This window comes from Oculina patagonica, chromosome 7, assembly GCF_052425735.1.
Source record: "Oculina patagonica isolate OP01 chromosome 7, crgOcupat, whole genome shotgun sequence".
NCBI lineage: Eukaryota > Metazoa > Cnidaria > Anthozoa > Scleractinia > Oculinidae > Oculina > Oculina patagonica.
In genome coordinates this window covers 77,481-97,224 of record NC_135764.1, presented here as the reverse complement: position 1 = coordinate 97,224, position 19,744 = coordinate 77,481, and the positions used below count along the sequence as shown (strand labels likewise).

At 42.1% G+C, this 19,744-nt stretch overlaps 3 protein-coding genes across 3 annotated transcripts in view; 1 reads left to right on the top strand and 2 right to left on the bottom strand.

The window, feature by feature from the left end:
* Nucleotides 1-19,744, bottom strand: part of LOC144659910 (major facilitator superfamily domain-containing protein 6-like) — an 87,380-nt gene that overhangs the window by 42,090 nt on the left and 25,546 nt on the right. The gene's annotated exons all lie outside the window — the stretch shown is intronic.
* LOC144661033 (uncharacterized) lies at nucleotides 61-777 on the bottom strand. The gene has a single exon (XM_078521747.1). It carries the CDS (start codon nucleotides 775-777, stop codon nucleotides 61-63), a length of 717 nt encoding a protein of 238 aa, XP_078377873.1.
* On the top strand, nucleotides 4,186-15,850 carry LOC144659912 (asparagine synthetase [glutamine-hydrolyzing]-like). Its single transcript, XM_078520435.1, has 3 exons — nucleotides 4,186-4,298; nucleotides 12,613-13,548; nucleotides 14,330-15,850. The coding sequence occupies exons 2-3, from the start codon at nucleotides 12,636-12,638 to the stop codon at nucleotides 15,076-15,078; spliced, it is 1,662 nt and encodes a 553-aa protein (XP_078376561.1). The 5' UTR covers nucleotides 4,186-4,298; nucleotides 12,613-12,635; the 3' UTR covers nucleotides 15,079-15,850.

Sequence of the window (19,744 nt, the reverse complement as noted above, 5' to 3'; positions counted from 1 at the left end):
GTAGAGAGGAGGCACAGTACCCACGTTGAAAGAAAAAAGAAATCATTTCCTTGCCTTTCTTCAGAAAATCGGACTTGTCAGAGCACAGACGCCGAAGTCTAAGACGTCGACCACGGGGGAGACCATCCTTGCAGTGCCGAGGATGCGAAGATTGTGAAGATAGTTGTGCGTGTCTGTGACCTTGTAGTGGATGGAAGTGCTGATGCGATCAATTGTAATGCGAAGATTGATGTCCAGGAAGGAGATGTCAGAAGCAGTAATTTCGTGCGTAAACTGAAGGGCAGGGTGGAAGTTGGACACAAAGTCGATGTAGTTGTCAATCTCTAAGCGGCTACAACAAGCAACTCCAAGTACATCGTCGATGTAGCGCTTGTGGAGTTGGGGTACAAAGCCGGTGTACTGCCGTGCGATTTGTTCCTCGATAGAGCCCACAAATAAACACGCATAGTTGGGGCCCATCTTGCTGCCCATGGCGACTCCTCCCGTTTGTTTGTAAAATTCGCCATTGAAGGTGAAAGCATTGAGGGTCAGCACAAGTTCGGCAAGACGGGTTAAAGTAGATGTAGATGGGTCGAGAACTGTACGCTTGTCGAGGAAGTAGGCTAAAACTTCGAGGCCGCTGTTGTTGGGGATAACAGTGTACAAAGATTTTATGTCCATGGTGTATAAGAAGCGTTCGCCGGTCATGGTGCCATCGAAACGGAAATCATTGATGATGCTGAGCGCGTGGTTGGTGTCCTTTACGTAGGTTTCAAGGTCACGGACGAGGGGGCACATGTTGCGGTCTAAGTACGAGGCAATGTTCTCCGTTGGACAGTTGCACGCTGAGACGATTGGTCTTCCGGGATTGCCTGCTTTGTGGATCTTGGGAAGCAGATAAAACCTCGAGGTTTTCGGCGTAGGCAGGATTAAATTTTTAGCCGTTGATGGAAGCTCACTTTACTGTGTGAAGAGAAGGCTTGGCTACCAAATCAAGCCTGGTTTCCAAGCTCCCCAAGAAAGTGATACAATCGATCGGGCCGGATGGGAGAATACCGCCCGCTCCCGGAACCAATCAGATAGCAGGAATTTTGGAATACCTCCCGCTCGCGAACAAAGAAAAAAATAAGCGCGGATAGGGCTCAGGGTGCTACCACGAAAATTGCCTTACATGACCGAGTGAAACAGTTCGCTAACGCTGTGTTATAATACTAGACACATTTGAGGAACATAAACAAGGGTTATGTACGTGTAAAAGAAACAAAGATGTTTTTCACTTTACTAATTTAACGTAAAACATACGTGACATACATGGTTCCTTATATTATCTTGTATGTTTTTCTTCCAAATAAAACAAAGCATTTTTCAAACCAAAGGAGCATAATTTAAACATTTTTTTAGACAAAAAACGAGCATTGCTAGGAGCATAAATTGCCAATCGCGTCGACGTCATCACTTACATCATCGCTAAAAAGCCAACTAGGCTTTTGCGTGCTCTCGTTACCTTTGTTGTATTATTTCTTTTTTCTTGAAAAGGGTAATTTTTTACATAAAAGGACATATAATGAACTGTTGAAATGTAATTTATGTGAAGCGGAGAAATACAAAAATATGTCCCAGCGTATCCAATCGAACGTTCGGTAATCGAACAATCGCGTAATCACTCGAACGTTCGGTTACCGAAGTCGTTACCGAACTCCTGTTTGTTTATATTGCGTACGGTGCAACGCCCCCTGATTAACTCATCAAGAGACGGATAACCGACCCCAATTGAACGATTGTTGGTCATTGTTGTTCGATTGGTTTTTGATTCGATTGGATACGCCGGGCTATGTCAAGAGTATCATTACATCTTCACGCCGATTGAAGCGTGTCATTCCAAAATGGGCGAAACTGCTGGCATTTTTACTCTAGGGGCTCGGTTTATTCCTTTAGGGAATACCTTCGGTGTTTACGAACATCACGCCGAAAAGTGTTCGGTATCATTCGTTTTGTCAGACTTGAAAAAAGGTGCGATATTAATACCTAATCGTACCTTTTTGGTACGCTTCGGTAGCATATCAGGCGAGTTTGGTCGAGCCATGGTTCGTATTAAAAAGGTACGATTAGGTATTTACCGTACCCAAATTCAACAAAAATGCGGTTAAATTTTGGAAATTCCGACTCCATTTTTTCGACTTTGCTGCTTGTTTATTAGCAAAAGGAAGGAGAATAGCGGTTAAGTTGGGTAATCTCGAACCACATTCTTGTTAACTCTCAAGGGACTGTTTTAATTTCTCAAGGGAATACTTTCCGCTGTGGGTGATCAAAGCGCGTGACTTGTAAAGTGTCACTCTATAGTTGTGCTTCAGCGCTTCCGTTCTTGTAGAAAAAACGTGACTTGTCAAATTTACAAACGTTATATAACAATTAAGAACGTGAGTAGCCCAAATCTTATGTGACATAACCAATTAAGAATGTGAGGGGTTCAGCCCTTGAAGGCAGCGAAGTTTAAAACGATTAAGAACGCAATTTGCACTGGTACAAGTCTTTAGGCGCTAATATTAATTTAACCTAAAACGATTAGCAACGCAAATTTGTACTGGTACAAGTCTTTCACACACTAAAACGTTGCTAATAGTTAACCAAAGGGATTTCATTTCGTGACAATTGATTGATAAGCGGTTACTGTTTATGGTGTAAACGGTAACCGCTTCGGCTTTTATATTTTTGCTACATGTATTTCAAACACTACACTCTCTGATTGGAGCACTCGTTTAACGTGGAAACAGTGGCTTTACTGAGAACTAACGAACGGTTATATAGGTTTGGCTTCGTCAGTTGGAAGAGTTTAAGGACCGAAAATTTCCAAGTCCACTTTGACTGGTTTGTCAACTATTGTTATTCAACTGCAGAGAAATAGTTAACGATTTTATTACCCCTCTTTTTGATTTCCATTGTGATTTCTTGTTGGATTTTCGGACGGTTTGTAGTCAGCATGAGTTTATAAGCGGTCAAATGGTTGGGAGGGAAATAAGCGAAAATTTCGCATATCATTGTGATTATAACGAAAATTAAACTGAGATCACTACATTGCGAATTAAATCAAGATTTATATTATTGCCATCAACAGTAATGCAATGCGATAAGTAAAATTAACTTGTCGTTGTGCCCAAGGGAGGGCAATGTTGTGTTGCATTTATTTATGGTCTAAACGGTAAGTTTAACCGCTTCGGCTTAATAGCGGTGTCAATCTTAGTTGCTACGTGTATTTTAAACACTACACTCTCCGATTGGAGCACTCGTTTCAGTCTGAATGTCTCAGTACTCGTCGACAAACATCGCGCAATTGGCAGCGCGCTCATGTTTAGTTTCTGGTAAGTTTTTCTCTTTTAACGACCGCTAAACACCGCTAAATTTAAATTACGAAGTTCTGTTTTATTGGTAAAACCTGTTTTTAATTCATCGTACAGTAACACTACTTAACTTCAAAGTGACCGTGATATGGTGGCATATCAGGTCAGTGACTTAATATCGTAGGATATCGGGACAGTAATTCGCACTTCTGATTGGCTACTTGCGAATTTGGGTACGGTAATTACGGGAAGGACAATAGCTTAATCAAGCGACTACGTACCAGACAGTTGAATCAGTATCCTTTTGTTTACTGTTTTGTTCGTAAATGCATGAAACAACTTGTCAAAGTTGCCTGAAGTTTTTGAGAATTTGAACATTTCGCCCAGTAATGCGAACACTGATTTGTATTTATAAAATCAGAGCGTTTAGAGACCATTAAAATGAGATGTTGAACTATCCACTGTAAGCCGAGATTCGTTTTCTTTAGATAAGAAGTGGCGGCGGCGTTACGCTTTGTCTGTGTTGTTAACAAAAGGCGCGTGCTTATCCTTTCAGAACTGCCTAACACCAAGAGTGAATTATGTAAGGATCTTTTATCGAAATGATAGCAAAACGGAGTAAAGACATTTTAAGGGATTTGGAATGGCGTTTACCCTCAGTGTGACTTCTGTTTCGAACAGGGTAAAATATTATTTAAAATTGTCACAGAAATATTTTTATACGTAACAAAATCCAGTTAATCTATCAGTCATTTTGATATGAGCACGAGGACTTGAAACGCTTTGCTTTATTGCAACCAATCTAGCCGGGTTTTCACGGAAGATTGCGTGGGCGGTAAGACGAAGGCCCCAGGCTAGGGAGGCTAATATTGCTGTGCATACTTCGAAGGCTGGTTTCACGACCGATTGCATTAGACAAGTTTCGCGCTTTCGTTCGCTCTTCTGATATACTCAAGGGTATTCTGCAAAGCTGCTGTCTACCAGGTAATTTGTAGAAATGTTCGCGGGTTTAATACCTGGGTTAATTTCAGGCACTGTCTACACGGACGCGGTTTCATTTGTAACCGTATCGCTTTCGATGTTACGCCTTTCGTTTACACGGCGCCGATCGAGACACAACTGAAACCGGATGGTTTTGAAAACGCTCTCAAAAGTGAAGCGTTTTCAAAACGATACGGTTTCATTACTCGTGTAAACGGCAAAACCGCACCGATTTGAAATCGGTCAAGTGTTTTGCCACAAATTGACTGGATCGCGAAGAGTAAACATGAGTTAAATATGACGAACCTCGCACAGAGTGCAGCACTTGCTTTATACAATCACTTTCGAAAACACTTGGAAAGCGGTAGGATATGTTTCGTGTGAACACTAAAAAACCGTTTGATGCGGTTTCGCGGTAATGAAACCGTGTTGATTATTAACCGCGTTCGTGTAAACGATGCCTCAGTGTGCATTCCTGACAGACATTTGCATACAAGCAAGGTTCGGCGACCGATTATGCAAACACCAGATTTAGAAAAGATCAAAGAATAATCATCTTTAGTTAAGGGATTTGTGTTTGAGCTTTGTTCACAACGAGCTCTCCAATTCTTTCAATTTGCATTTCCCTAGTTTCCTTAGCTTTTCGTGCATGTTGTATAAAACAAACATTTCTTCCTCCAAATTAGTCAAATTGAATTCATATCATCTATTCGTCTTCCACTAAACAAATGCCCTTTTAGTGCAAAATGCACTATTGTGATGGTTTGATGGGGCTGTCATCCGCTAAACCCCTATACCATTAAAACGCTAACGGTGTAAATTTTAATAGCCAATAAATTAATTAATATCAATAAATTAATCATTCCGGGGGGGGGGGGGGTGTCGGGAGCACCTGACCGTACGCTTCAGGTAAAATGCGGAGCATATCTACGTTACAACCTTAAACCCGAACATTTAAATTAACTGAATATCTGAGAATGCCACTAAATTCGCTTCTTATTTGTTTATTCTCGCGGGAAGAGTTCTAATTGAAACTACACTCCTACGTGAAAAACAGGTCTTAAGTTACCGTTCGCAAATAAACATAAAAATATCTCATAACATTTGCTTGGAGCAGAAACAAAAGAATTTCAATGCACATTTTCCTTGGTCAGAACTGTCACAACAAAGATTTTGTTTCGTTCACAACAGAAATCAGTTCATTCAGTTAAAAAACAAACTAATTTAATTGTCACGAAATGGCACGTTCTTATTCTGTTGCCGCTATCGATCGTCGTTCATTCGATTTTAACTCCAAAACATACCGACTAGTCTTTAAAAGGTGACCTTATATCTCCCAATCTGAAAATATTTCTTAATATCTGTGTTATAATTGGTTTTATTACTTTAAGCAAAACAACTTTCATCGATGTCGCCCTGTTTTCTAAAGAAATGTATCAAGTTTCATATGTTTTCGACAAAACAAGTGTTGCGTTACATAAGTTAAGGAGAAAAACAAAAGTATCATGTTACATTTGTTTACACAGAAGGGAATAGTATCACGTTTGCTGTTTCGACGTCTAAGAAATTTTTCTGTTTTCTAGCCGACAAAGATGAAAACTTTTCCCAAGTGCGACCAATACCTAACTGAAAATCAAACCAACGAAAGTTAAATGTTATCTATGCCTAACGCCATGTGATTTTCAGTGCGGTAGGATTCTTTTAGACTCTTGTTACTTAATTAAATTAGACTCAGTAGAAAAACAAAAGAATCATGTAACATAATGTTATTAGGGCGATCAGTGTTTGACATAATAAAAATTTGGTTTGTATCTGATCTTAAAATCGGTTTAAAAAAGGTGGTAAAAAACGTATAAGACTGAATTTTCGGTAACTCTCTGTTACCTTCATCAGAGTTAAAATTGGTTTAGTTTTTGCATAATAAGTTTTTATACGCCGCCGGTCTCTAGGGATGTTCCCAATGTTAAATAAACTTGTGGGAAATGCACATGCTCATTCACACAGTTAATGTCCTGGATAGAATGTAGCGCTCCTAGAAATAGGCGTTGTTGCCTATTGTTGACATTTCTTTCTAAAATTTCTACATAATCCGGATGAATGTCATGGTCTGTTGTTTCCGCGTGAAATCTTATTGCGCTTTCGTTATTCGATCTTGTGCCAGGCTTGTGCTCTGCGCCTATGTCGGAGAGAGCAAAAGATCGTGGAATTCGCGCGGCGCAGAGCACAAGTTTGCACGAAAAGTAAAAGTATCACGTCTGCTGCTTAAAAAGTCTCAAATTAACGAAAGTTAACATAAAACGAAACGGTTCAAATGATTTAAAACTTCTTTTACTAAAAAAAATCGACTCTTAATTGTGTCAACTGGCCGGCTGCTTGTGTGACTTTTCAATAAGGGAAATCTTCCTCCCGAATGAAGGTTGTCGCGTGATTAAGTTGTTACGTTTGTTCTTTCAACATCTTACAAGTACACATGAAACAGCGTTTCAGACTGAAAGGTGAACTTACTTGACTTATTCTCAAGCGAAATTACCCTGGAAAATTATTATCATGCTGTCAATTGATTGGCCATACTGCATTCTGCAGTCCTTCTGAAAGTATTGATGACTGCCGATCAGTGATGTTATCCATGGATTCACACGCAACTTAAAGCACCTATCAGTGGTTTGCGCCAGGATGGGGGGAGGGGGGCAACTCACAGGAATTTGACTTAGCGTAGCTCTACCTGGGTGTAACATGAACGAAAATGAAAGCCGTTTGCCCTTACAACACAACACCGAAGCACACACGCTTCGCTTTACACACACACACGGCGCAAGCGCGGCGAGTCATTAGGGCTCAGGCCCCACGCTACACTATCACCCACCACTTAAGAACAGGATAAGTTCCTTTGAACTCAGTAACTTTAACGTGCAAAAGTTCTAACAAAGTCCATGAGCTAGACTAGCTAGCACACAACTGTTCTGACATTGTATCTAAGCCACGGTGGCTCTCTCCTTTCACGCCTTGGTCTCTGACTCTGTTCAGCAACTGGTGAGCTACTCTCCACAGGAGTCTCGGGCTGATGTGGATTTTCAGCGACTGGAGAATCTGGGACATCGGCATCTTGAGAAACAGGAATCAACACACCAGCAACCTCGCGAGCATCCGGCTGGCGTTCGGTGACTGGAGAAGCAGGAATTTCCAACCATTCCAACTCCTCGAACCTCGCCAGGGTTTACTGGCGTTCTCCGCACCTGGCCACTGAGCTCTCGCGATGAAGGAGAAAGAATTTCTTGAGGGGAAGAATGACACGGTTTCAAGTAGTTGAAGTGGACCACTCTCCTTTGCCGACGCCTTCCAGGCTTTCTTTTCTCCTCCTCAATACGATAGGTAACACCAGACAAGGCCTTTATGACCTTCCAGGGGCCACACCAAGGTTTAAGGAACTTTTTCTTCCTGACCCTGGTTCGGTTTCTGTACCACACCCGGTCTCCAGCATGGAACCGCTGACCATAGCACTTGGTGTCATAATGGGCTTTCTGAGCTTTCTGTGCTCGCTTAAGGTTTTCTCTCACTAGCTGCTCTGTTACCTCCACCTGAAGCTTCTGCTGAACAACATACCCCGGATATGTTTTCGCTGACCCGGGGAACGCCGAGGTCTCTAACTTAAGAGCAGCATCCAAAGGCAAGATGGCTTCCCTCCCAAACATTAAGCGATAGGGGCTGAATCCCGTCGACTCATGGACGCTGGTATTATAGGCCAACAAGGCCTTTGGAACACAGTCTGCCTAATCGCGGCGATGATCGGATATTAGCTTAGACAAGATCTTTACGAAGGACTTGTTCAGCCTCTTCACCTGGCCATCGCCTTGAGGGTGATGCGGTGTTGTCCGTGTCTTAGCTGCCTCGATCAAGTCACACAGTCCTCGGAAGACCGCTCCGACGACATTAGCACCCTGATCAGATTGTAAGTTCTCAAAACATCCAAATCGGCAAATGTACTCATCCATCACCTTCTTTGCAAGCAAGCGTGACTGCTGACGTATTTCTCACCCGGAACGCTTGGGCGACTTTTGTAAAGTGGTCTGAGACCACAAGCAACCACTCATGGCCCGAGCTTGACCTTGGTATAGGACCAACAATGTCAATAGCTACTCTCTGCAGAGGATGGCCTGACTCGACACTGATCAAGCGAACTTTGGGCATTTTAGAGGGGTCGTTGACTTCAGCACATGGTCCACACCTCTTTACATGGTTTTCAACATCCTCCCTCAAGCCATGCCAAAAGAATCTTTTCCGTACTCTCTCTGTGGTTTTCGTCACACCAAGGTGGCCTGCAGAGCGAGCATCATGAAAGGCGTACAACACTTTTGGGGCAAGACTTTCTGGCAAGCAAAGCTGCTGGTGAGTTTCTCGGCCCGTCTCTTCGTCCTCCCAGCGCCTGAACACTAGACCACCCCCGACAAGTAGCCGGTTCCACTGTGAGCAGTATGACAGCAGCTTGCGTCCACCTCCCTCAACGTCACGCCGGAGAGGTCTGACGCCGACCTCAAGCCACTTCACGACTTAAGAAAGGACCTCATCTTGACTCTGAGCCACTTGAATGCTCTCGTTCGAAAGGGGATCCACGCTCAGACTGGACCCATGCAACATCGCTTCCCACTTCAGGGGTGCACCATTTCTTCCTCGGCCCAGGGGAGACGGGACAGACCATCAGCATTGTTATGCGAACTATCAGGGCGATGCTTCACTTCAAAAGTCAAAGTCGCTCAACCGTTCAAGCCACCTAGCCACCTGGCCCTTAGGATTCTTAAAGTTCCTCCCTGTAAGGCATTACGATCAGTTCTGGCGAGAAAACGTCTCCCATAGAGATATGTTTTAAAGTGTTCCGAGCCCCGCACAAGGGCCAAAAGTTCCTTCCGGGTAGTACTGTAATTCCTTTCTGCCTTTGTTAGCGCACGGGCAACAAAGGCTATCACACGCTCTTTTCCACCTTGAACCTGTGATAACACCGCGCCCAACCCACTGTCACAGGCATCGGTGTCCAGGATAAACGGCACATCCAATTGTGGGAAAGCAAGTATTGGGTCATTTGTCAAGTGGCGCTTAATGGACAAAAAGGCTTCCTGGCATTCGGCTGACCACGTGAAATTATCTCGCTTCTGTTCTGCTCTGTACAGCGGGCATGTAACCTGGGCATAGTTAGGCACAAACTGTCGGTAGTATCCAGCTGTGCCCAAGAATGCTTTCAACTGGCGGGAATCTGAAGGTACAGGCAACTCCTTTACTACACGTATTTTCTCTGGGTCAGTAGATATACCATCCTGAGTCACTACGTGACCTAGCACAACCACCCGTTCAGACAACAGCTTGCTTCAAGCTTAAGCCAGCTTCTGCCAAGTGGGACAGAACAAGTGCGAGCCTCTTCCTGTGTTCCTCCAGTGTTCGACCAAAGACTATGATGTCATCTAGATAAACTAGACAGTCTGACCAGCATAAAACCTTGAGGACAATGTGCATAGCACGCATGAGACAAGCCGGTGCAATTGTAAGACCAAAACGCCATCGACGGAACTGGTAAAGGCCATCCGGTGTTGCAAAGGCTGTTTTCGCACGGTCTTCCACGTCAACACCTATTTGCCAGTACCCTCTTAGCAGATCAAGGTGGGAGAACCACTGCGCTACTGCCAAGCTCTCCAATATATCGTCACACCGAGGAAGCGGACACAGGTCGCGTTTGGTTACAGAATTCAGAGCACGGTAATCGACACAAAAACGCTGGCTGCCGTCAGGCTTTGTTACCAACACAACTGGAGAGGACCATGGAGATTCGGAAGGCTCGATTATCTCTGCCTCCAGCATCTCGTCGACTTATCGACGTATTTCTTCTCTCTTAAGAAAAGGGACTCTACGAGGTGGCACCTGGATTGATTGTGCGGAACCTGTGTCAATGGTGCGCTGCACTCCCTTTGTAGTACCTAAATCCATCGGTCCGCTTGAGACACAATTAGCATGGGTGGCCAGTACTGACTCACAGTTGATGGGGAACAGTTCTTCCATTGACTTTCAGCTGCTTTCAAAGTCTTCCCTGCGTATTGTACTGCACCATTTAACTCCAGGTAGAACACTCGCATCTTTCTCAGATGAAACCGAAGAGACAGTTTTGTAGTCCATACTTGTACGGCCCCCTTTAGACGACTCCCACTCACTCTCCAATGGGTGGAGACTTCCTATGTTACTGCACCTGTAGACCCATATTGGCTGGTTGGATGGATTGAAAACTCGAACCGGGACTCGGCCACCCTTGATAGTTACTGCGGTTCGAAGTGGTTCAGCTGCATATCGTTCTGTGAACTTGTCTGAGGGTTCCAGTACACCCACTAACTCATCTAAACCATTTGCTTCTTGTACCTGACAAGGTATGTCAGCAATCATGTTTGGTAACAACGTTACGGTTTCGGCCACTGTGATTCTGCAAACCTTGTCACGATGCCTAGAAACCATCTTGCTGGGTCCTTCCTTAGTATTGACAGTCTCATTGTCAAAGTTAAGCACACATTTGTGGGTCCTAACTAAATCTATGCCAACTAATATTTCTGGTGCCAGGCCCCCACACACAAACACCATGTGTTGCGCTTCAATACCACCGAGCTTAAGTGTTACCTTTACTGACCCCAGGATATCAAGTGGCATATTGTTAGCTCCAAGGACGGGCTTTTGCTGAGGCAAGAGTTTCTCCGTACAGCTCTTAACACGATGATACAGTATGTCACTGATAATTGTAGCCTGAGCACCAGTGTCCAATAAAGTTCGACATCTGAAACCATTTACTTCGCAGTCCAGAAGTGCACCTTGAGAGGGTCCGGGCGGGGTCACTTCTGGTTGCACCCTTCCCTTCTCAAGTTTCCCTGAAATGGAATGCTCTGCAATGGGCAATCACGGATGAAGTGAGTCAAGCTGCTACACTTAAAACGTGCTCTGGGGCCTTGTCTAGATTACACACCTTCACGCCTCCCTGCACTTGATTCTTGTCCCGCATGAGGAATATTTTTCAGTTTCTGTAGGATTTCAGTTTGCTGTTGAAAGATCTATTTTGCCCATGGTGGCGGCTCTTGAGTCCCCTGTTGAGAACCAGGACCAAAACTTGTCTGAAAGGCGCTGTAACTGGCTGAAGAGGAACCCTCTTCTTCTCCTGAGCTTGTGGTAAGCACTCGGGCACTTCCTTATTCCAGGACTTTCTGATTAGATTCATAGCGCTGTGCAGCAGCCAAGGCCTCATCCAAGGAATTGGGGCCCAGGTCCAAAAAGTGCACCCACAAAAAATATCTGGCTTGTCTCGATTTGGCCCGTAAGGTAGAAATATGCACTTGACGAGATTCCTTGGGGTGGAAACGATCTGTCAGGGCTCGCTCGACTGTCGCCCACGTGTTGGTTTGACTCGACGGTATAAAACTGTAATACGTTTGTTCGGCAATACTGTTCAAATACGTCGGCAAAATCTGACATTGCAGTTCCTGATTCCATTTGTTAAGTGCCGCAATACTTTTAAATTTCCTCAGCCAAGCCAGCCAATTTCTCCCCGAACCAGCCGAGAAACTTTCAGGCTTGATTCGAAGTGCATTGTGTACATCAGGCGAGCTGGCTGAGCTGGCTGAAGCAGATGCTGAACTCTAGCTTTTCGTGGCAAGTTTCGCTTCCAATTGGGCTAATTTCGTCTCCAACGCTTTAACAGTTTCTTCCATGGTCTTTCCTTTCACAAAAAAGTCCCCCCGCTGCCCCCAAATGTAACGTGAACGAAAAGGAAAGCTGTTTGCTTTCACAACACAACACCGAAGCACACACGCTTCGCTTTACACACACACACACACACGGCGCAAGGGCGTTGAGTCATTAGGGCTCAGGCCCCACGTTACTTGGGTAAGCATTTTGACATCACAACAGTCCCCTTGGCGAAAAATTTTAATCAGTCCCCATCTTAGAAAGTGGAAAGGGCCTGGCCAAGCTAAGGGTGGAATAAAGCTCATATCGGCTTTATTCAGTTAAAAATAACCCTCCTTTACAGGGTAACCGAGGAAAACTTACAGAGCAGGCACAGAAGCATATTTAAAACTTTGTCTTAACCTCACTTCTTTAATTTGCATTTTATCCGGAGCATTTCACAAAAAAAAACACAATTGAATAGTTGTGTCGCTCCGTTTTTTTCTAGCCAGTTCAGGAGTAAAATAATGTGGCTATGATCTGTAATAGCTAGCTGAGTATTATTTTAAAAAGCCATAGAAATGAGGTTTCATTTCTTATATTAAATTTAATATTAATAAATTTCAACATGTAATTTCAGGCCAGAAGTAGATATTGTGCAATATGTGTGGTATCTGGGCTATATTTGGTATCCCAGAGTACTCAAAGTATGCCGCCTGTGCCATGAAAATCAGCCAAAGAGGCCCTGATGCTTTCCGCATGGAGACAATTCCTCACTTCCAAAACTGCTGTGTGGCATTTCACCGCCTTGCCATTGTTGGCGATCTCTTTGGAATGCAACCAATGAGGATTAAAGCACTGCCGCACCTCTGCCTGATTTACAATGGAGAAATTTACAACCACAAAGAAGTTGGAAAGCAATATGACTTTGACTTTCTCACAAAATGTGACGGAGAAGTCATTCTACACCTTTATGACAAGTTTGGAGCAGAGAAGATGGCGCAGATGTTGGATGGTGTTTTTGCATTTTGTATCATTGATACAAAAAGCAAAGAAGTGCACATTGGAAGAGACACTTTTGGGATCCGTCCAATGTTTACACTGTCTATGGCAGGGAAGGAGACAGGAATCTTGGCTTTAAGCTCTGAAGCAAAAGCTCTTGTCCCTCTGATCAAGAACTTCGAGACAAGTGGCAGCAAAACTGTTGTGAAGCAATTTCCACCTGGTCACTATGCATCGTATAGCTTGTCACCAAATGGACAAACTACATTCATGCAGCAAAAGGCCTACACAAAGATAGGCAAGCCACCAGTGTTTGAAACCAGAGTGAAACCAGACTCCAGTGATGTCATGAAAAATATCAGAAAGCTGTTCTCAGAAGCAGTGCGTAAACGTCTCATGGCCGAACGTAGAATTGGCTGTCTGCTTTCTGGAGGCCTGGATTCTAGTTTAGTGGCATCGTATCTGACCAAGGTGGCAAAGGAGAATGGAATTGACTACCCAATCCAGACATTCTCAATTGGCATGGAAGGAAGTGTGGATGTTGCAGCAGCACGGAAAGTGGCCAAACACATTGGTAAGTTGGAGCTCTGGTGGTGGGTGAAGAATAAATTTAGAATGCCATATTTTCTTGATTGTGTTGTTCCAGGAAATATCCATACCCTCCAATAAAAGATCTTTTCGTTTGAATCACCCCACTACTCTTGAAATTCCAGTTAAGCTCCATACTTTCCTTTAAAACTTTTGGCATCTAGAAAATACATAGTAGGTGTGTGTTACAAAGGTTTTTCAAGATCCTGAACCTATTAAAGCTAGAAAATTGAAAATTGATATCCTTTTTAAGACTTAAACCAGAACTGACACCCCATTCGAAGATAAAAAGCAAGTATTAAGGATTGTTTGAACAGATCATTTATTTTTTCATGTAGCATGGCGAGTTTAATGGGTAGTTCAGTTTCATCAGACTATTTTAGCAATTCAATTAAAGGGAACTCTATAAAGGGATCACAACATTCAGCAAAAAGAGATAAATAAAGACTTGGACCCTCACCCCCAAGAAAATTGCATTTTATTTACACTGTACACTGTACAAAAGGTGGGGGGTGGGGAGTTGCATCTGGATCATCCAGGCCTGAATCCCTTGAGGAGATCTTCCATAATTTGCAGTGTAAAAAAATTTACCAAGAGCCATCTCTTTTGACCTTTAGTTTGTCGACTGTAAATATTCGAGAGATCAAATGTTACAGAAATTGTTTGACATTTGATTATGGAGTTGTTTGAGAGCTCCTAACCATGGCCAGGTGGCTTCTTTGTTTAATAAAGTTTGTTAATTTTTGTGTGGACATTTATTTTTTTAGGTAGTGAACATCACGAGGTTATCTTCACGGCTGAAGAAGGAATCCAAGCATTGCGTGATGTCATCTATACAGTTGAGACTTGGGACACAATAACAATTCGTGGTTCTGTGGCACATTATCTTTTGAGCAAGTACATAAGTAAAAATACAGACACTGTTGTTATTTACTCTGGTGAAGGTTCTGATGAGCTTTGTCAAGGCTACAGCTCTTTCTTCAGTGCTCCAAGCCCAGAAGAAGCTGATGAAGAGTCCCGACGACTGCTGGAAGATCTTTACCTTTATGATGTTAGGCGATGTGACCATGCAACAGCTGCGCATGGTCTGGAAATCCGAGTACCATTTCTGGATGTTCATTTTACTTCCTATTTCCTTTCGCTTCCTCCAGAGATCCGCCAACCTAAGGATGGCATTACAAAGTGGCTTGTGCGAGTTTCTTTTGATAACACAGATGCATTACCAAAGGAGATCTTGTGGCGTCCCAAGAAGGGGTTCAGTGATGGGGTGTCATCGTCCAAGCCTGGACAGGCATGGTACGAGCATTTACAGAATCACATCAAAAACCAGGTTCCTGATGAAACGTTGGCTAGTGCTGCTGATCTCTACCCCAACAACACCCCCAAGACAAAGGAAGGCTTTTACTATCGGCAGATTTTTGAAGAATTCTTTCCTGGTCAGGGCCATTTTCGTCCTTATGTGTGGATGCCAAAGTGGGCTAATGCCACTGACCCTTTAGCATATCCTGGATCATAATTTACAATCAACAGAGAAGAATAAAATGTTTCCACATTGAACAAAAACGTAGATTAACTGTTATATATTATTATGGGAGAATGTTAGCCCAGATGTTGGACCAACAATAACAAGAACAAGAACCTCAGTTTGGAGGTTTTTGAGTTGTGTTGACAGTCTGCGATATAAAAATCTTCCTGGCTGATACAGTTTAATATTGGTAGGTAATTTGGGTGATGCCGACCCAAGCACTTCCATATGTGAGCTATATTTTTATGTGCCGCTGTGAACGGTATGGTTTTAAAGCAGTTTAGACTGGGATAGGGTATAGAAATTGGAGAGTTTTGGTCTAGAATAGCGTATCATTTGACAGAAAACTGATCAATAATTTGGTATGAAGAATTAAGTTTAGAATAGGAATAGAAACTTGAAAGACAAAGATCCTAAACGTAAATATAATCATTGCAGCTAATAATGAGCTATGTTGTCACATGGTTTTCCATTAGAAACACTAATAATGATAAGTTCTAAAAAAGCAAGTCTGGGATAGGGTAGGGATTTCTGATGTCTAGTCCAGTAAAGGGTTTCAGAATCAGCTGAACATGGTCTGGTATAGGATAAGGGTTTCAGAGTCCCAGTGGCACACACCCACCCAAAAATATACAGAGTGTCCCTCCACCCTGGGCGCTGACCATGGAGGAAATGTCTAATTTTTATGTACCAGTCAATATAAGGGAGGACATTTGACATTTTGGGAAAAAAAAAGTTAATGAATGAGTTAGTATCCCATATGCACCATGTATCCCCCCCCCCCCCCCCCCCCCACTAATGTATATAGTTAGTATATTTTAATTCATTTTTATAGTTTTAATATTGTAATGCGCTTTTGCTCATTTACATGTTAAAAAGCGTCAATATAAATTCATAAATTATTTTATTATTTATTCCTAGAGAAATCATCTCCATGAGATGTCGCGATTTTTCTAAAATCGACATGGCCAATGTATTCATGTACTTCCCGATTTTGCACTTAATTCCAAAAATCGCTTCCAGAATGCAATCCTGTTAAAGTGCGTGATTTTTTATGTCAGGAAGGCCGCAAAGAATCATCCTCGACTCTGCCAGCCAAGGCCACTGGGATTTGTAGAATGTAGCAAGTTACCGTGACATGCTAATATATGCGAATAGTTTTCTGAGAGCAAAGGTCGAGGAAAACTGTGTTCTTCAAGGATTGGATTATGTCCAAGGAAAAAAATCAGTGCATATTATTTTTTGAAGCAAAATCGAGGCTATTGAGTTTATTATCTATCAATCATTTTTAAAATAATATTTATTATTTTTCATATTTGTATTTTTAAGGGGAGTTTTATCAATTTGTGTGTTTTTAGGGGAGTTTTATCAATTTGTATTTTTTATGTATATTTTGAATGAAATTTGAATAAACATGTGTTTGTAAATATTTGTACACAAAGCTTTCCAGGTTTCTTATAATAGTTGGCTCGGGGGCAGGGTAGACTTCGAGCAGTTTTTATTTCGCGATAAAATTCCTAAAACAAACGCAATGTCGCAAGGGAGATCTCGAATGGCGAGCGGTGCAGCCCCGCGCTACTTGTAGCTCGCGGCTGCGCTGCTCCTAGTATGACCCACTCACATTAGGAAATTGCGCAATCTGATGGACTACACAGGTGCCGTCTATTTAGCGACTTTCAGATTGGACTACGAGTAGGAGATTGAGCACGCGTACGAGTTTTTAAACCAAATTCGTGTGCCTCCTATAATCACTTATCACACCAATCTTATCACTAACGTTTATTTGTGTGTAAGTCAGCAACAGAGAAGAGTTACAGTTTGGGAGATATAATGAGGATCTAAATAATTCATACTTCGAGTAAAAATCTTTTAGCGATAGAATGGTGTTGGTGTCTGGCCCTAGAAGATGCTTCGCCATAGTTATTCCCCTTGTAAACCATTCTTTAAAAAAGACTGGCTTGTTAGCTATTTTTATTAGGGAGTTATGCCAAAGTGGTAGGTCCAAAAAACGATCTTTAGATGTTATTTCAGGCTCAAAGTTAACTTCTGCCCAAATAACTATTATTTCTTTTAAAAAAGCATCAGAAGTGGTTATTGTCGAACATCAAACTTTGTGTAAGTTCGTGAAATGGCTGTTATCCAACTGCATCTTACATGTTTTTGGCATAAGAAGCCTGATCGTTTAAATTAGTATTGTGAGGATCTATTGGAATTGAGATTATGTTACGTTAGTTATGGAATCACAAAGATGCAAATAATACATTTTCTTCATAGATTTGCTCGATAAAACAACTGTAATATTTCATTTTGTTTTATTTTATATTCTTTATTTTCTTTTGATTTCCTGTTTTTTTTTTTCAAAAGTTGCGTTATATTGTAGCGTGACATCCGATAAACGACATACGAAACACGTGAGTATTATTCCTTTCTAACTGCACGAGAGTATTTTGCTTTTGTGTTCTACACGGCGATATCTTATTGAGTTGACCTTGATTTCTTTTCACTGTCCTTGCGGTCGATCGCGCGTAACAAACATCGACAACAGACAGCAGATCTGTCCACCCCCTCATGACATAAAGCGATGACGTTGTGACTTTAAAGAAGGCCTAGCCAATCAGCTGTTAATTTTCAGAAGTTGTACCCAGTCCTTGGTAAAAGTTAATCGTCTCGAAATAACTTGCAGCTTGCAGGTCACAGAAGAAGGTCGAAGAAGAAAATAAGTCAGTTCCGACACAAATGGCTCGAGAGCGATCTTTGGAATACACCGCTGGTAAATGTGAGCGCGGATAGGTCACAGTGCTACCACGAAAATTGGCTCACATGACCGAGTCCCGGGGACCGAGTGAAATAGTTCGCTAACGCATAATTTTTGAAAAGTGGGCATAATTTAAGCATTCTTTTGGACAAAAAACGAGCATTGCTAGGAGCATAAATTGCCAATCGGGAAGGGCTTAGACGTCATCACTTATTACTTCATTGCTAAAAAGCCAACTAGGCTTTTGCTTTTTCTCGTTTTCTTTCTTGTATTTTCTCTTTTCCTAAATAAACGGCACGCATGCATGCATGCATGCAGAGGCGATGACGTTTCACAAGATGATCAAAGATATAACATTTTATTTATTTAAAAACTGAAAGATTTGCTCGAATCACAAAACAACCTTCCAGTACATCACATTGGAAACTCACACAATATGATTAAAAGTACGTTTATATAATGACCTTTATCATTTAACAACAGGAACGCCCAGGATTATTGTCAAGTCGATATAGAAGATTGTGTGACATTTCCGGGAGTGTAACTGAGGTCACCGAAGATGTCGTTGGCGATGTAAAATCTTAAGCCTGGTTTTCACTAGCGACGCAAGCACAAGCGCAAGCACAACACAAGAATAACCGCTATTATTTCACCGTGAAAACGGCTTCAACGCAAGAATCAAAGATCTCTTCGAGATATCGACTTTTTTTGCATGTAGTTAGTATGAGTAGAAGGTTTATCCTGGGCAATGTTGTTCGAACATATCATGGAAGAATTCAAACGTCTTTCAGTTCAAGCATTTTTTTTTTTCGCGGTGGAAATGCTGTATTTGTCAGTCGCGACGGCTGGGCGCTTTGCGACTCATATACTTTGGCTTGGTTAAAAATGGTAAACTTTGACGCTTGCCTTTAATCGAAATAGTTATTTCCTTTCGAGTTAGAAAGATTTCTACTCGTCTTAATGCTGGGTTCCCGATAAAGGTTACGTACGACAGAGTTACCTTTTGTCTCGTCACGCAATCTTAACCCCACATTGAGAAGTAAATTTTCGTTTGGATATTACCAAAAGCCGCTTCTCCTCGCGTTTTTCTTTACCTTACGGCTACACATGCCATTTCTAACGACTACATTTCCAGTAAAACAGTTGCTGTTTTTTTTCTAAAGGCGATGCATTAACTTCTGAACAGAAGCAAAAACTTTTAGTGTTTACTGCTTCCACCGGAAGTAATTTCACAACAGGCTACAAAAACACTTGTAAATATCACTTCACACCTGCATTAAATTGTGCAACTCAGCAGAAATAATCAATTGTCACGAAAGGCAGATGAGTTCCCTTTGGTTAACTATTAGCAACGTTTTAGTGTGTGAAAGACTTGTACCAGTACAAATTTGCGTTGTTAATCGTTTTAGGTTAAATTAATATTAGCGCCTAAAGACGTGTTGAAGCACGACTATAGAGTGACACTTTACAAGTCACGCGCTATGATCACCCACAGCGGAAAGTATTCCCTTGAGAAATTAAAACAGTCCCTTGAGAGTTAACAAGAATGTGGTTCCAGATTACCCAACTTAACCGCTATTCTCCTTCCTTTTGCTTGTAAACAAGCAAAAAATTTGAAAAAAGCACAAGCGCATTGTATTTTGATGCTTCTGCGTGATTCCGCTTGTGCTTGCGCTCTTGCTTGCGTCGATAGTGTAATTGAATAGTGTCATCCTGATAGTGTGAATCAAGTCAACAGCTTACACTAGAATCATTTAATGCATCTTATCAGACATAATGTTTTAGATCAGCAATAATAATATAATAGAAATTCTACAAAAGTTCTGGCTTTTGTTCGAATTCGCATACCGAAGCGTCTGACACATTTTTAACGGCTTGAAATAATTATTATCACTATTATCT